Source organism: Kogia breviceps, chromosome 9 (genome assembly GCF_026419965.1).
Source record: "Kogia breviceps isolate mKogBre1 chromosome 9, mKogBre1 haplotype 1, whole genome shotgun sequence".
NCBI lineage: Eukaryota > Metazoa > Chordata > Mammalia > Artiodactyla > Physeteridae > Kogia > Kogia breviceps.
The window spans coordinates 14,999,749-15,013,474 of record NC_081318.1 but is presented as its reverse complement, the minus strand read 5'-3'; the positions used below and the strand labels follow the sequence as shown (position 1 = coordinate 15,013,474).

The following is a 13,726-nucleotide window of genomic DNA, read 5'->3' as shown; positions in this document are numbered from 1 at the left end:
ACAAATACACCTGTCAAAACGCCTTACATACATAACCTCTCCAGTAAATGACAAATGAATTAATGAATGAAGGAATGAATAGGCAGTTTGGCCCCCACAGAATTTATTTAGTGGAATTAGGTTTTGTTCTGGTGATACAACACAGAAACCCTCTTCAGTAACCTCTACACGGGGCTACTCAAGTCATCTGAAATATAAGTTTAGCATAACTTCCATTCTCCTCATGCAGTTTTCATAAAATCCAGCAGAGTATTTGGGGGGAAAGGACTTCAAGGGTAATTGCTTCAGGGAACCACAGTCTCCCTGACAAGTGACAAAGAGGGAACAGAGAGGATTAGAACAATTAAACACAGCTTTTTCTGGGAAGATAAAGATGTTTGTTAGCCTAGGAGTTTCGAAAAACACACACACCTAATTTCTAAAGATACTCATTGAGGACCTAGAACTGTGCTGACCAGTATAGAGGCCGCATTTTATACAAATAAAAATCCCGTCCCCCAGTTGCACTAGCTACGTTTCAAGCGCTCAGTGGTCACACGTGGCCCATGGCCATCGCATTGGACTTGCAGGTTATATAACATTTCCACCGCCACAGAGAGTTCTACTGGACAGGGCTGATCTGGAATAGGCGATTTGATGTAGGCCCAGCTCCTTTCAGTGATTATTTGCAGAGCTTATTGAAGAAAATCATATGTGTTGAGAGCCATCCTAGGTGATGACAGATTCGACAAGAGGATATGAACTGGGGGCGTGTTCATATGTGAAACCAGACTCACTGTCTTGACAGAATTAATTGCTTGGCTCACACAACTGGGCAATTCTGTGGAAAGAGCATCAGCGAGACTGGCTGGTCGACTTCATTGGCTAGTGAGTTATATCACAGATGCGGCCTAGGCCAGTCGGGCAATAAAAGACTCCTTTTATCAGACTGGGGTGGGCACCTGCAGGCTGACCAGGGCTGTGCTTAATTCTAAGCCCCGGCAAAGCATCACTGACATGCAGAATCATCACCGTGAGCTTAGTGAACACTGCTTCCTAATTATGAAGCCTTCTGCCACAACAGCCAGAAGAGCATAGCAGATATTCCAGCCAGCCTTGGAGCAAGGGCCCTGGGAGACGGGACTTAGAAGGAAATGGCAGATGTAGCCCACAGGCAGCCCCCGCCCAGGTCACCAGCCCGAACGCCTCACTCACAGTGATTAAGTCTTCCAGCCTCATGTTGACACCATCCAGCATCTCTCTGCGCTCCGACGCCGGCTCTGGGCAGGGGTATATGGTGGCTCGAAACCTGTGTTTCATACATTTCAAAGGATACACATGGGTTATTGCCAAGAAGCATTCCACACATCCTTTTCCGCTAACCCATCATTTGCCCACTTTGGTTAGAGGACAGCCTTCCCCTAGGTTCTATGTATCGTATTCAATGTATTGCACACACCCTGACCTAATCCTGCCTCAAATTGCTGATGAAAAGAGCCCTTAGTAGCCACTTACCCATCACAAATCTTCTTGATTTTCTGCCTGAGCTGCTCTCCTTGATAAAATATGATGAATATATTCTTTTTAATTTCTTCTCTCTGGAAAATCAAAACAGTAAAAAATATATTTTTTGAAATTTAAAAAATTTTCTAAATTTAAAATTGGAAAACTTAAAACTTATCCCAGTCGATACAAGTTCGTAACTCATGATGGTTGAGGGCAAGGCCACTGAGGCAGGCTGGGCGGGGCCCCCAGGAAGGCTGATACAGCCTTAAAGGGACCACCTTGCTGTTTGCTACACTATTTGGATCACAGCTGAGCCTTGTATTCAGCTCTAAGCCCTGTGCTTAAGAGATGTGTTAAGAAAACATCCAGAAGAGAGGGACCAGGATATTGCAAGGCTTAAAATAAAAATAGCTGACCTAGCTCACCAGAGTTAACTCATACACAACATTTACATTTCAGGGGGGAGTGGGTGTTTGATATTTAACAAAGGGAGAGCCAGGTCTAATGTTGGACTCACATACTCACTGTATGCCCGTAAGAACCCTGATTAAATGCAATTTAAAAGTCCAAGTTTGACATTTCACAAGAAAGGAAAAAATATGCATTGCACAAGAATATATGGAAAAGTTCAACTTTTACTGTAAGCAAAGAAATGTGCTGTTTTACTCTTATGTAGTTTGGGATGGGGGGGTAAAGGCAAAATGATGAAACCCGTTGTTGGAAAAGCAGGAACAAATCCAACGCACTCGTCACCCACCACTCGGGCATCATGTATCTTTGGAATCAGGTACAGCCCCACTGAAAAGCCATTTGTCAGGACCTATCAAGGGTCATGAAAATGCTCACACCCTTTAAGCCAGCAATCCTATTTCCTGAATTCATATCATGGAAATAGTTCAAAACAAAAATCCACATGCACGAAGATGCTTATCATCGTGTCTATATTCTGGAGAAAAATTGGAAATAAAGTGTCTAATAATAGACAGTTAATGTCACATCAACTCAATGGAAATATGAGGCACCAATTGAAAATAATATCAAAACAAACTGTCTCTTTGGTAGTTGCTCATGGGAGCAGGGAACGAGTATTTCAGGATTTGGGGAACTGCCTGCTTTACATTATTTGAAGGAACAAAGGTTCCTTCAACCATGGAGTTCACCCCTAGTCCTTTGCTGAATCTCTCAGATTTTCTTGTCTCTTGATCCACCAGAACCAGGAATCCATTCTGATCTCATGCTATGTATTCAGGGATCTTCAACGTCATCAGGCTAAAGTCATCTTACTTTGTAAATACTCTCTCTACCACCATGACTATTCCAGGTCAAAACATGATTGTGAAAAGCAATGATTCAACCTCAAATTTTAAAATAATATTTATAAATGGCACATAGTAATACACGAGGGCATTTATATGATCTAAAATCAGACAAGGCCAAAAAAAAACCATGTCCATGCTATTACTACAACCATATTAAATTACACCTGCCTACGGCTATGGACTAGAGAGAAAGAAGACAAGAAAAAAATAAAAATAAAGATATTAGAATGGTAATGCGTTCTTTTTTTTAAACAAGTGCTTTATTCTTATTTTAAATTGTATTTGTTTTAACAATGAAGTTGTTTTCCATGAAATAAAGCTTAAAATTACATTTTTTTAGCCTCTACTCTAGACAAGATTATGACTCTTCTAGAAATAAGCCCAGCTTCTTGGAATTAAAAAGTAAGTGGATTTAAATACTAACTGGAAGGGTGGAGGCAGCACACCCTACAGAATTAGTAGCAATAACCGTGTGACACTCAGTGAAAGGGACCCTCAAAATCTTCGTTCGAAGTGTGTGGTCCATTGACCACCAGCAACTAACTGCAAGCTGATTAGAAATTCAGGCTCCCGGGCACCACCACCCACTGAATCAGAATCTGTCGATACATTGAACAAGATCTCATGCTCCCATGCACGCTGGAGCTTGGGACGCACTGACCTAAATCAGTTCTCAGTGCTTTGTGATGAAGGCACGGCTGCCATTCCACGTGGCACTACTACAGTTAAGTTTCCAGGAACTGGCACAGCGACGGTATTTGGAGGAATGAATGAATGAATTTGGAGTTGTTAACAAGACTCAGTCCTTTCATGGGTATTTTTTAAAAGGAGGGACTGGGGAGGAAAAAAGAAAAGAAAGGAGAAAAAAAGGAAATAGGTATTAGCTTCATAGAGCTAAAGACTCAGTGTTTGAGAGAATGAAACCCTTCTAGTGGGGCTACAAAAAATTTCAGAAAACGTTTCCTGCAGCCTGAGATACCCACTGTAACGGGATCTTCCAGAACTGTGTCCATCTCACTGAACTTTAAGTAGATGTTTCCTCGGCAAATTCGCCACAGCAGCCTCTCAAAGGAAGCCATCCTCTCCCGGTTGACCACGCCAGCCGTGAACCTGGGCAGTCAGAAAAGGACATATTACTGAGGCACAGGGAACAGGGTGCAGGGAGAAGGCCCTGCAGGATAGGAAGATGTGCAGCCACAAGTGGAGGACCACCTTCCCTCTGAGCAGGAGGTAAGGACATAGCCCTGATGGGCAGGGGCCACAAGGCCACCCTCGATCCCAGCCCCAACTTTCCCCAAGTCCCTTTTGACCTCCTGTTTCCTTTGACATGTCCAGGTTTCCTTAATCATCCCAATACTATACATTCACTTATTTGCAATTAAAAATATGACAGACCATTCATTATAGCATTGTAGCTAAAGGGAGCAAGTGTTTCATCTGCTCAACAATGACCTCTATGCGTTCATACAAATAAGGTACTAAAACTGAAACATATCTATTAATTTCTATACATCTCTCTTTTTACAATCATCTAGGTATCTAGATAATTTCTGATCTGAACTTTTCAAATGTACTTTAGAATGGTTACTTTCACTGGCCTATTCCTTTAAATGTACATTGATTCTGTATTACCTTCTGATCAAATATTTTCAATACATGTTTTCCTTGCCATTTCAAATTCAACGTCTAGTGCCTCAAACAGCAGGCCCCCAAGTACCTACTGAATAAAAAACTAGAATTCTAAAGCTCACTTTCATCAGTTTTACTTGGACACTGAATGAAATCCCACCATTTTGAATCACATCCTATTACCTCTACTTGTGGAAGACACAATCTCATAACTACCTCATCGCTACTTACACTCAAACTTCACGCTCCAAATCTATTTTATTACTGAAACAGTATTTCAGAGACAAGGAAACAAACAAACAAACATGTATCCCATAGCCTTGTTCCAAAGCCAGGGAACAGTTGTGAAACCCCATCTAAACAATTATCACTACATCCTTCCCATGTGGAGACAATACACACATTGCACTCTTCAGACTCAAGAAGGTCAGTATCACCATAAACAAGGTAACACTACCTGCAACCCCACCAACCTGGTCAGGTTAGACTTGGGTTTATCGCTGGATGGAGGCCTTACGGTCACGTGAAGAGTCCCCATGCCAGTCGCTATTTGTCCATTCGTTCATCCACTCAAACACTCAGGGAATTCTACCACGCGCCGGGCATTGAGCTACGGACCAGGGAGCCATCTACACGTAACCTTCAGAGCAGGGAGTTTCACTAACCCCAGCTTTCCACTCATGTATGCAGGTGTAGGTCTTAACTCCAGGAGACCAGAAGTGTCTTCCATAAAGAAATCATCAGCTAAACTGGTTTCCGTCTGAAAGTCAAAGAATCACTATTTTCATTTAAATGTATTTAGACTACCTTAAAACCACACCTCATGGTTTTGTCTGCTTTTAATGATATTTCAATTTTCCACAAATAGTTAGAGTTCAAAAGGTAGACTGCTTAGACCTGATCTATTTTTCTGTTTTAAATAAAGACTTATATGTGTGTCAAAAAAAAAAAAAAAAAGGTAGAGTGCTCCCTGCCAGATCAAAAAGCTTCCCCAGTCTCTTCCTACCAAAATCCCAAATCTGCTCAAACTAACTTGTGCTTTTTTCTGACTTCCACTTCTGTCTGGGCCATTTGGGGGCACATACTTTTTAGTGAGCACCTTAATATTTTTGCATTCATTTCGACCAGTACCACATGCCACCCTAACCCTCCCCCTCCCCCTCGGCCCAGCCAGGTGACAGAAACAGTGCAATTTATTCATATTCCAAACCAGCCAGTTGTCAATATGGAAATTCGAGGTTCTGGAGGAAAAGGCCCTTGAATAAATAGTCCCCAAATTACAACCTCAAAGAAGTCCTGGGTTTTCTTCAGGAGATGTTTGAATTCAGTCAGTTCTAGGAAGCTTTTCTTCAAAGCCTGATAGTTCTGATTGGCTTCCTGTAACTCTCCTTCCAGTTTTTCTAGAGCAGTCTATGCAGGAGGAAAAAGAAAGTAAGCCAGGCACAAAGCACTATGACATTTACTGTACATTAACCGTTAACGGATAACTAAATATCAAAGCGGTATTCAGTGCATCACAAGGTAGCTTGAAGTTGAGAGGCCTGTTCAGTCCAACTCAGCAAGATTGTAGAGCTGTAAGTAAAGCCACTCACAGGAGTTCTCTCATCAAATGGGGAGGATCAGAAAACAATCTGGGCGAAGGGACATTAGCTGCATGAGGAAGTGAAGGCATTTCAGCAAATCACGTCTCTTCCCCCTTTTTAAACACTGAATAGGGAAGCTGGAGTAAATTTACACGTTGAGAATTCCTTCTGCCTCAAACACGGTGTAGTGATAAAATACAAAATATATTTTCTCATAAAATATAGAAAGAGAAACCACCAGTTCTGAGTTGGGGGGGCCTGGAGAACCAGGTACAAGCAAGTGAAAAAGGCAACACAGAGAAGGGTGAGCACAGAAGGCAAGATGACAAAAATGAAGAAGAAACCAATCTCCCTTTCAAGTGAGGCTACAAAAAGAATATGGCTCATGAAGAAATCTAATGATAGGAAAAGTTACCAACAAAATCAACAATCAGAACACAAAGTCGCAGTGGGTGGAATTATTTTTACAGAATAGTCTGAAAGAGTTTTGAATGTTCAAAGAGATAAACAAAGGTATTACTTCCACTAAAAAGTAAAACAAGAAATTACTAAACAAACATGCCATAAAATGAAAGAACAGGAAGTATTAAAAAAGAACTACTAAAAAAAAAAAAAAAAGAACTACTTAGAAATCTTAAAAATGTAACATACAGCTACTGAAATTCAAAATCCAGTAGGTGAGCAGGGACTTCCCTGGTGGCGCAGTGGTCAAGACTCCACACTCCCAATGCAGGGGACCTGGGTTCGATCCCTGGTCAGAGAACTAGATCCCATATGCATTCCACAACTAAGAGTTCGCATGCCACAACTAAGGAGCCCTTGAGCCACAACCAAGACCCAGTGCAACCAAATAAATAAATATTAAAAAAAAAAATCCAACAGGTGAGGATCAACTCTCTACTTACTGGACACAATTTGAGATTTAGCAAATAATGTTAAAATATGAAAGCTCATTTCTCATTCATCCAATATCCATCTACAATAGAATGGATAAAATGTGGTACATTAAATAAAAGAAACACTACCCAGCAGTGAAAATGAATTAATTTCAGAAACATGAAAAATAAAAAATTCAGGTAGTGATTATCTCCAAGGGAGGAGGGGAGGGGTGATGAGGGGCACAGAGGGCTTCAAGAGCATCACTGTGGTCACCTTTCATCCTATACAGGGTGGGGATACTTGATAGTTGCTACATCATTATTTTTTGTACCATACATGTATTTTCTAAAAATCCTAATACACCAATTATTTAATAAAAACAATTACAGGGCTTCCCTGGTGGCGCAGTGGTTGAGAGTCCGCCTGCCGATGCAGGGGACGCGGGTTCGTGCCCTGGTCCGGGAAGATCCCACGTGCCGCGGAGCGACTGGGCCCGTGAGCCATGGCCGCTGGGCCTGTGCGTCCGGAGCCTGTGCTCCGCAACGGGAGAGGCCACAACAGTGAGAGGCCCGCATACCGCAAAAAAAAAAAAAAAAACAATTACAAATAAATCCATACTTAAACACATTGTAGTGAAACTATAGAACAAAGACAAAACCTAAAGGCCATCTGGGGAAAAAAGACATATAATCCACAAAGGAAGGAGCACTGAACCAGCAGCAGATTTTATGGGAAAAATTTACTAAGCATGTATCTCCAGATGTTAAACTTAACTATAATCTATAGCTTTCAATCCAAGAGAAGGGTGAAAAGGGTTGAAGGGTATTACAGAAAGGCAGGAAAGGGGAGGAAAAAAAACAAAGGAATGGTATAACAAAGAGCCAGTAATTCAGTAATCACAATAAATGAAAATGGATTAAGGTCACCTATTAAAAGACTGACAGGATCATGCTAGATGTTTTAAAAATCCATCTAAGAGACACCCTTACCAAAGAAATTAAACAAAAATATAATAAAAAATAAAAAGGTATCCATGCAAATGTTAGTTCCTATCTTCTAAAAAAAGCACCTTAATATCAGACAAAATTGAATATTTAACATTTTTCAAACATACTTTAGTAGGGAAGACTACATAATGAACTCACACTGATCACCCATCTTCAATTGCATCCCATTCCTTCCTCTCTCAAAAACAATCACTACCCTGAATTTTGAACACTGACTATAGGTGGCACGAGTTGGGGGAAAAAATGAAATCCTCACTGCTTTTTCTTTTTTTCCTTGTTTTTTAAAAAATAAATTTATTTATTTATTTATTTTTGGCTGCATTGGGTCTTTGTTACGGCGGGCAGGCTTCGGTAGTTGTGGCACGCGGGCTCAGCAGTTGCGGCTCACAGGCTCCAGAGCGCAGGCTCAGTAGTTGTGGCTCACGGGCCCAGTTGCTCCACGGCATGTGGGATCCTCCCGGACCAGGGCTCAAACCCGTGTCCCCTGCATCGGCGGGCGGACTCTCAACCACCGCACCACCAGGGAAGCCCCGAAATCCTCATTTCTTAACCATCTGCTCTATCCATTTAATGATTCTATTAAAAGTAATGCTGCCATTAAAAATATTTTGGAGAACTATGCAGTATCTAAGAAGGGGTTTACAACATGATAGTAAATGGAAAAGTAGAAAACTATAATGTATATATGATGGGTACGTAGTTTTAAAAAATACAGCTGGCAAGAATAAAATCAGAAAAATTAAGGCAGTTTATGCTGAGATGGTAGATTTGTGGGTAGATTTTTTTTTTCCTGAATTATTATTCCCTCTAGGATTGCTATGAAAGCTTCTTTAGAAATTCCACAAGGCAAGGGCCCAAGCCACTGTGTACTACTGCCAGGATTCTCCTTTCTAGGAATGTGGGAGGAACGCTCAAGTCACTCCCAGATCAGCTGAATCAATTAACCAATACCCGTGATCAATGGTAAGACAGATATTACTCTCATAAGCACATGTTGCTTTAATTTCATCTTTACAATAAATAGTATCTAGAAGGAAAATACTGAGCAAAGACTGTTGGCACACATCTGATTGCCCCTTATCTAACTGGTTATTATTACAAATGTGTACAGTTTCAAACCAACCAGTCAGCCCATAACAAATTCATTGGGATGAAGTGATTTTTTAAGCTCCTGTCTAAAACATATAATCAACGTCAATTGGAAATAAAAATACTTGTTACCTGTTTGACAAAAGCAAGAGTCTCCATGCGTGTCAAGTTTCAATATAATATCAAAGAATATCGGCAATTATTTGAAAAGGCTATTAAAATTCTCCTCCCTTTTCCAACTACCTATTGTGCAAGGCTGAATTCTCTTTACGTACTTCAATGAGAATAACATATCCCAACAGATTCAATGCAGAACAGACACGAGAAGTCAGTCTTCTATTAAGCCACGCATTTAAGAAATTTGCAAACAATGTCACTCTTTTCACTAAAGTTTTTGTTTTGGTAAATACAATTATTTTTCGTTAAAAAAATGTTAACATGTAATGAGATATTGTTATTTTTAAATGAGTTACAGTAAGTCCCCTACTTACCAACGAATTCTGTTCCAAGAGCACGTTTGTAAGTCCAATTTGTTTTTAAGTCCAACAAAATTAGCCTAGGTACTCAACTAACAACATAATTGGCTATGTAGTACTGTATTGTAATAGGTTTATAATACTTTTCACACAAATAATACATGAAAAACAAACACAAAAAATTTTTAAAAAACATTCTTAATCTTACAGTACAGTACTTTGAAAGGTACAACTGTACAGTACAATAGCTGGCATACAGGGGCTGGCATCGAGCGAACAGGCAAAAGAGTTACTGACTGCAGGAGGGACAGGAAGCGGGAGACGGTAGAGCTGAAAGATTGTCAGCAACAGGAGACGGAGGGCAAGCTGCAATTTCACTCACGCCTGACGTTGATGGCACAGGTTCTGGTTCTTTGTTGGAACCAGATGCACGTTCGCATCTTTGAAAGTTTGCAACTTGAAGGTTCGTATGTAGGGGACCCACTGTAATAAATATTTTGCTTTTTTTCAGTTTTAGTTCCTAATGCAGTAATATCAGTAACTATAACCCTCATAAATAAAGCTCTTTGGGATCCTCAATATCGTATAAGAGTATACAATCAAGGGACCTGCCTGAGGACAGTGGAGGACTTGAGAGGTACGACAGGGCTGAGGAGAGCAGGCTTTGCTTCCAGGATGGGCCTGACATAGGCAAGAAGGGAACCATCGTACATTCTCAAGCAGGGAAGTGACAAGATAGAGCGACACCATGACAAAACTTAGGCTGGCTGTGGGGAGGCAGATGGACTGGAATGAAAAGAGGATGAAAAAGATTATACACATGGATAACTGAGCCGCTTTGCTGAACGCCAGAAACTAACACGATATTGTAAAAAAAAAAAAGAATGAAATAGTTAAGAAGAAAGTTGGAAAACTTCTGCCCAAACTCAGAAATAAGATTAGAGTGATTCTGCAGCAACATGGATGGACATAGAGATTATCACACTAAGTGACGTGAGTCGGGCACAGAAAGACAAATATAATATGATATCACTTATATGTGGAATCTAAAAAAAAAAAAAAGATACAAATGAACTTATTTATGCTCACAGGCATAGAAAACAAATTTAAGGTTACCAAAGGGGAAGGGGAGGAGGGATGAATGAGGAATTTGAGATTAACAGATACACACTACCATATATAAAATAGATAAACAACAAAGTCGTACTACATAACATAGGGAACAATATCTTCTAATAACCTATTATGGAAAAGAACCTGAAAAAGAATATATATGTGTATATGTATAACTGAATCACTTTGCCATACACCAGAAACTAACACAACATTGCAAATCAACTATACGCCAATTAAAGAAAAAAGATTACGGTAAAACCATGAGCCATTAAGATATCTCACAGTCCACAAGATCAGCTCTAGGTGTTTAGGAAGGTGAGGGGGATAAGGGCGGGAGGGGAGCTGTTAATTAACAGGGCTGGTGTTAGAAGACTAGTGATAAGACTGAAACTGGAGGTGATTTTATGGAAATCCTATTCATATGGATTAAAAACGTTCTTCCAAAATATCCAGATTTTAATAAGACAAGATCCAAAATATTTTCTAGGGGAGTTGCCAGTCTCATATTTCTGTTAGAGGATCTAGATTTATACTACTGATGGCTTCAACAATTTCAAGAATTTTAAGTTATCTTAAAAGAAAACAAAAAACAAACGAGAAAAACCAGCCAGAGATAAGGTTCAACTCAGTGAAGCTCCTCCTTACCTGCCCGCCTCCCTTAGGGAGCCCTTCCTCCTCTGACAATAGAAAGTCCAATTTTTTTTAATCAAGATCTACAGGGCTGGGGCTTCCCTGGTGGCACAGTGGTTAAGAATCTGCCTGCCAATGCAAGGGACACGGGTTCGAGCCCTGGTCCAGGAAGATCCCACAGGCCACGGAGCAACTAAGCCTGTGCGCCACAACTACTAAGCCTGTGTTCTAGAGCCCGTGAGCCACAACTACTGAACCCGCGTGCCACAACTACTGAAGCCCGTGCGCCCAGAGCCCGTGCTCCTCAACAAGAGAAGCGACCGCAGTGACAAGCCCGCGTACCATGACGAAGAGTAGTCCCTGCTCGCTGCAACTAGAGAAAAGCCCGCGTGCAGCAACGAAGACCCAACGCAGCCAAAAATAAATAAATAAATAAATTTACTTTAAAAAAAAAAAGATCTGCTACAGGGCCTTCCAGGATCTGGCTCTGCCTACCTTTTGGCATCCTCTCCCTCTGCCTCACCCTGACTTCTCCACCACCTGCTCTAGAGGGCTCCTAGAGGGCAAGGCCATGTTTCATTTCTCTCTAAGGTGCCCTGTGCATGGCAGGTACTCAGTGTTTTATAAAAGCAACTAGACAGAGAGGGGAAAGAAAGAGGAAGGGCCCCACCGGCCACAGTGACTGACGTTGGCTAAAGAAAACTGCTGTCTTCTCACACTTGACCTCAGGAGCCAGTCTGAGGAGAGGCCTCAATCCAGACTGGAACAAATGCATCATCAGCTATCTCCCACCAGACAGATAATTAGGAAACAACCCATTGGATCCAGCAATTCCACTTCTGGGTATATATCCAAAGGAAATGAAATCACTATCTTAAAAAGATATCGACATCCCTATGTTCACTGCAGAATTAACAATAGCCGAGACATGGAAAAACACAAGTGTCCACCAACAGATGCGTGGATAAAGAATATGTGGTATATATACACAAAGGAATATTATTCAACCATTAAAAAAAGGGAAGGAAATCCTGCCATTTGCAACGTGGATGTACCTTGAGGGCATTCTGCTAAGTGAGCCGAGTCAGGTTGAGAAAGACAAATACTGTATGATCTCACTTACATGTAGAATGCGGAGGCTAAAAAGGAAACTAAACTCAGAGATACAGAGAATAGATTGGAGGTTGCCAGAGGCGGGGTGAGAGAGGGGTGGGTGAAATGGGTGAAGGGGATCAAAAGGTGCAAATTTCCAGTTATAAAGTAAGTCCTGGGAATGTAATGTACAGCATGATGACTGTCGTTTTAAAAAAGAAGAAAGAAAAACAGAAAACAACCCACCGTGCCAGCGTAAGGTCTCTTCAGTGGCCTCATATAGACAGAACTTTGCTACCTGTAAGAATCTCACGTCCCAAAGGAAGCCACTCCTCGAAGTGGGGTGAGCTTCCCTAGGGCTACATTGAGAAAGAGAGCTCTCTCCTGGATCAGGGAGAGTGACTGTAAAAATTGCACCATGGGATTTTCCTGGGGGAGTAACACTGAAAATTGGACCAACACATAAATCCACCTCCCCGCCTTCGGCAACGGGGTAAAGGACCCATGAGAGGCTTGCAGAGTCCCCAGGAGACAGACTTCGTGACTGTCCTCAGTAAAGTCGCAAAGAACCTACCTCCAGGGTAATCATTTCCCGTGGGAGAGGGGTCGACGGGGACGTCTCAGGCACCTGAATCTCAATCTCATTTTGCATCTGATCTTCCAGAAAACCTGAGGGACAAAACCCCACCAGAGAGCCCGAGGTGATTGTATTTTCTCATACCTAGGAAATGGGGTCAAGCAGGACAGGTGCCTTTCCCAGCTCAGCTGCCTGAATTGCCCGGGGGAGCTGCCACAGCACCTGGATCCCATCTCTAACCTCCCCGACCCACCTCCAGGATCACCTAGAGTAGCATTACAAATAGGGGCGTAGTACAGGACATCAGCCCTGCAAACCATTTCCCTCCCTGCCAGTTCACTTTTAGACAGCAAGCAGAAAATTGGCTCACGGAGGATTCTCTCCAGCGATTCACACCTTCTGACTTCATTCACAAACTTCCTTTGGAAGCGGCTCTCGTTCACATTTAACTAGTGGGGCGGGGGGAAGAAACCACAAGGCACGTGAACACACAAGGCACACATCAGTAGCAACTGCTGCCAACATATTCTCTTTGGTTATTTTATTATTATTTTTTTTTAATGCTGGAGAATGTTGCTGGAATCGTCTTAGGACTAGATACTTCTGTGCACAAGACAGGAGAGTTCCAGGCAAAACACACCTTGATGTTCTTACACTCAACCCCCAAATGCCTTAAGCTCTGGTCTCCTTATACTTCTAAGATTTTGGTGAGGATCTAAACTGCCTCTGGGAAATGATAACCCAACATCATACTCAAGACAGTCCAATGGTGACAGATGGTTAACAGACTTCTCATAGTGATCATTTTGAAATGACAAGAAATATCGATATCCTGGTATCACTG

The 13,726-nt window shown here is 41.6% G+C and overlaps 1 protein-coding gene across 1 annotated transcript in view; it reads right to left on the bottom strand.

Annotated features, from left to right (window-relative positions):
* The window catches only part of ATP6V0A4 (ATPase H+ transporting V0 subunit a4), a 47,626-nt gene that overhangs the window by 32,933 nt on the left and 967 nt on the right, over positions 1-13,726 (bottom strand). Inside the window, exons 2-8 of the mRNA XM_059074888.2 lie at positions 13,253-13,331; positions 12,880-12,974; positions 5,718-5,843; positions 5,099-5,193; positions 3,788-3,914; positions 1,495-1,577; positions 1,195-1,288 (exon numbers count right to left, since the gene is read on the bottom strand). Coding sequence (XP_058930871.1) covers positions 1,195-1,288; positions 1,495-1,577; positions 3,788-3,914; positions 5,099-5,193; positions 5,718-5,843; positions 12,880-12,974; positions 13,253-13,331 — 699 coding nt within the window. The remainder of the gene's footprint in view (positions 1-1,194; positions 1,289-1,494; positions 1,578-3,787; positions 3,915-5,098; positions 5,194-5,717; positions 5,844-12,879; positions 12,975-13,252; positions 13,332-13,726) is intronic.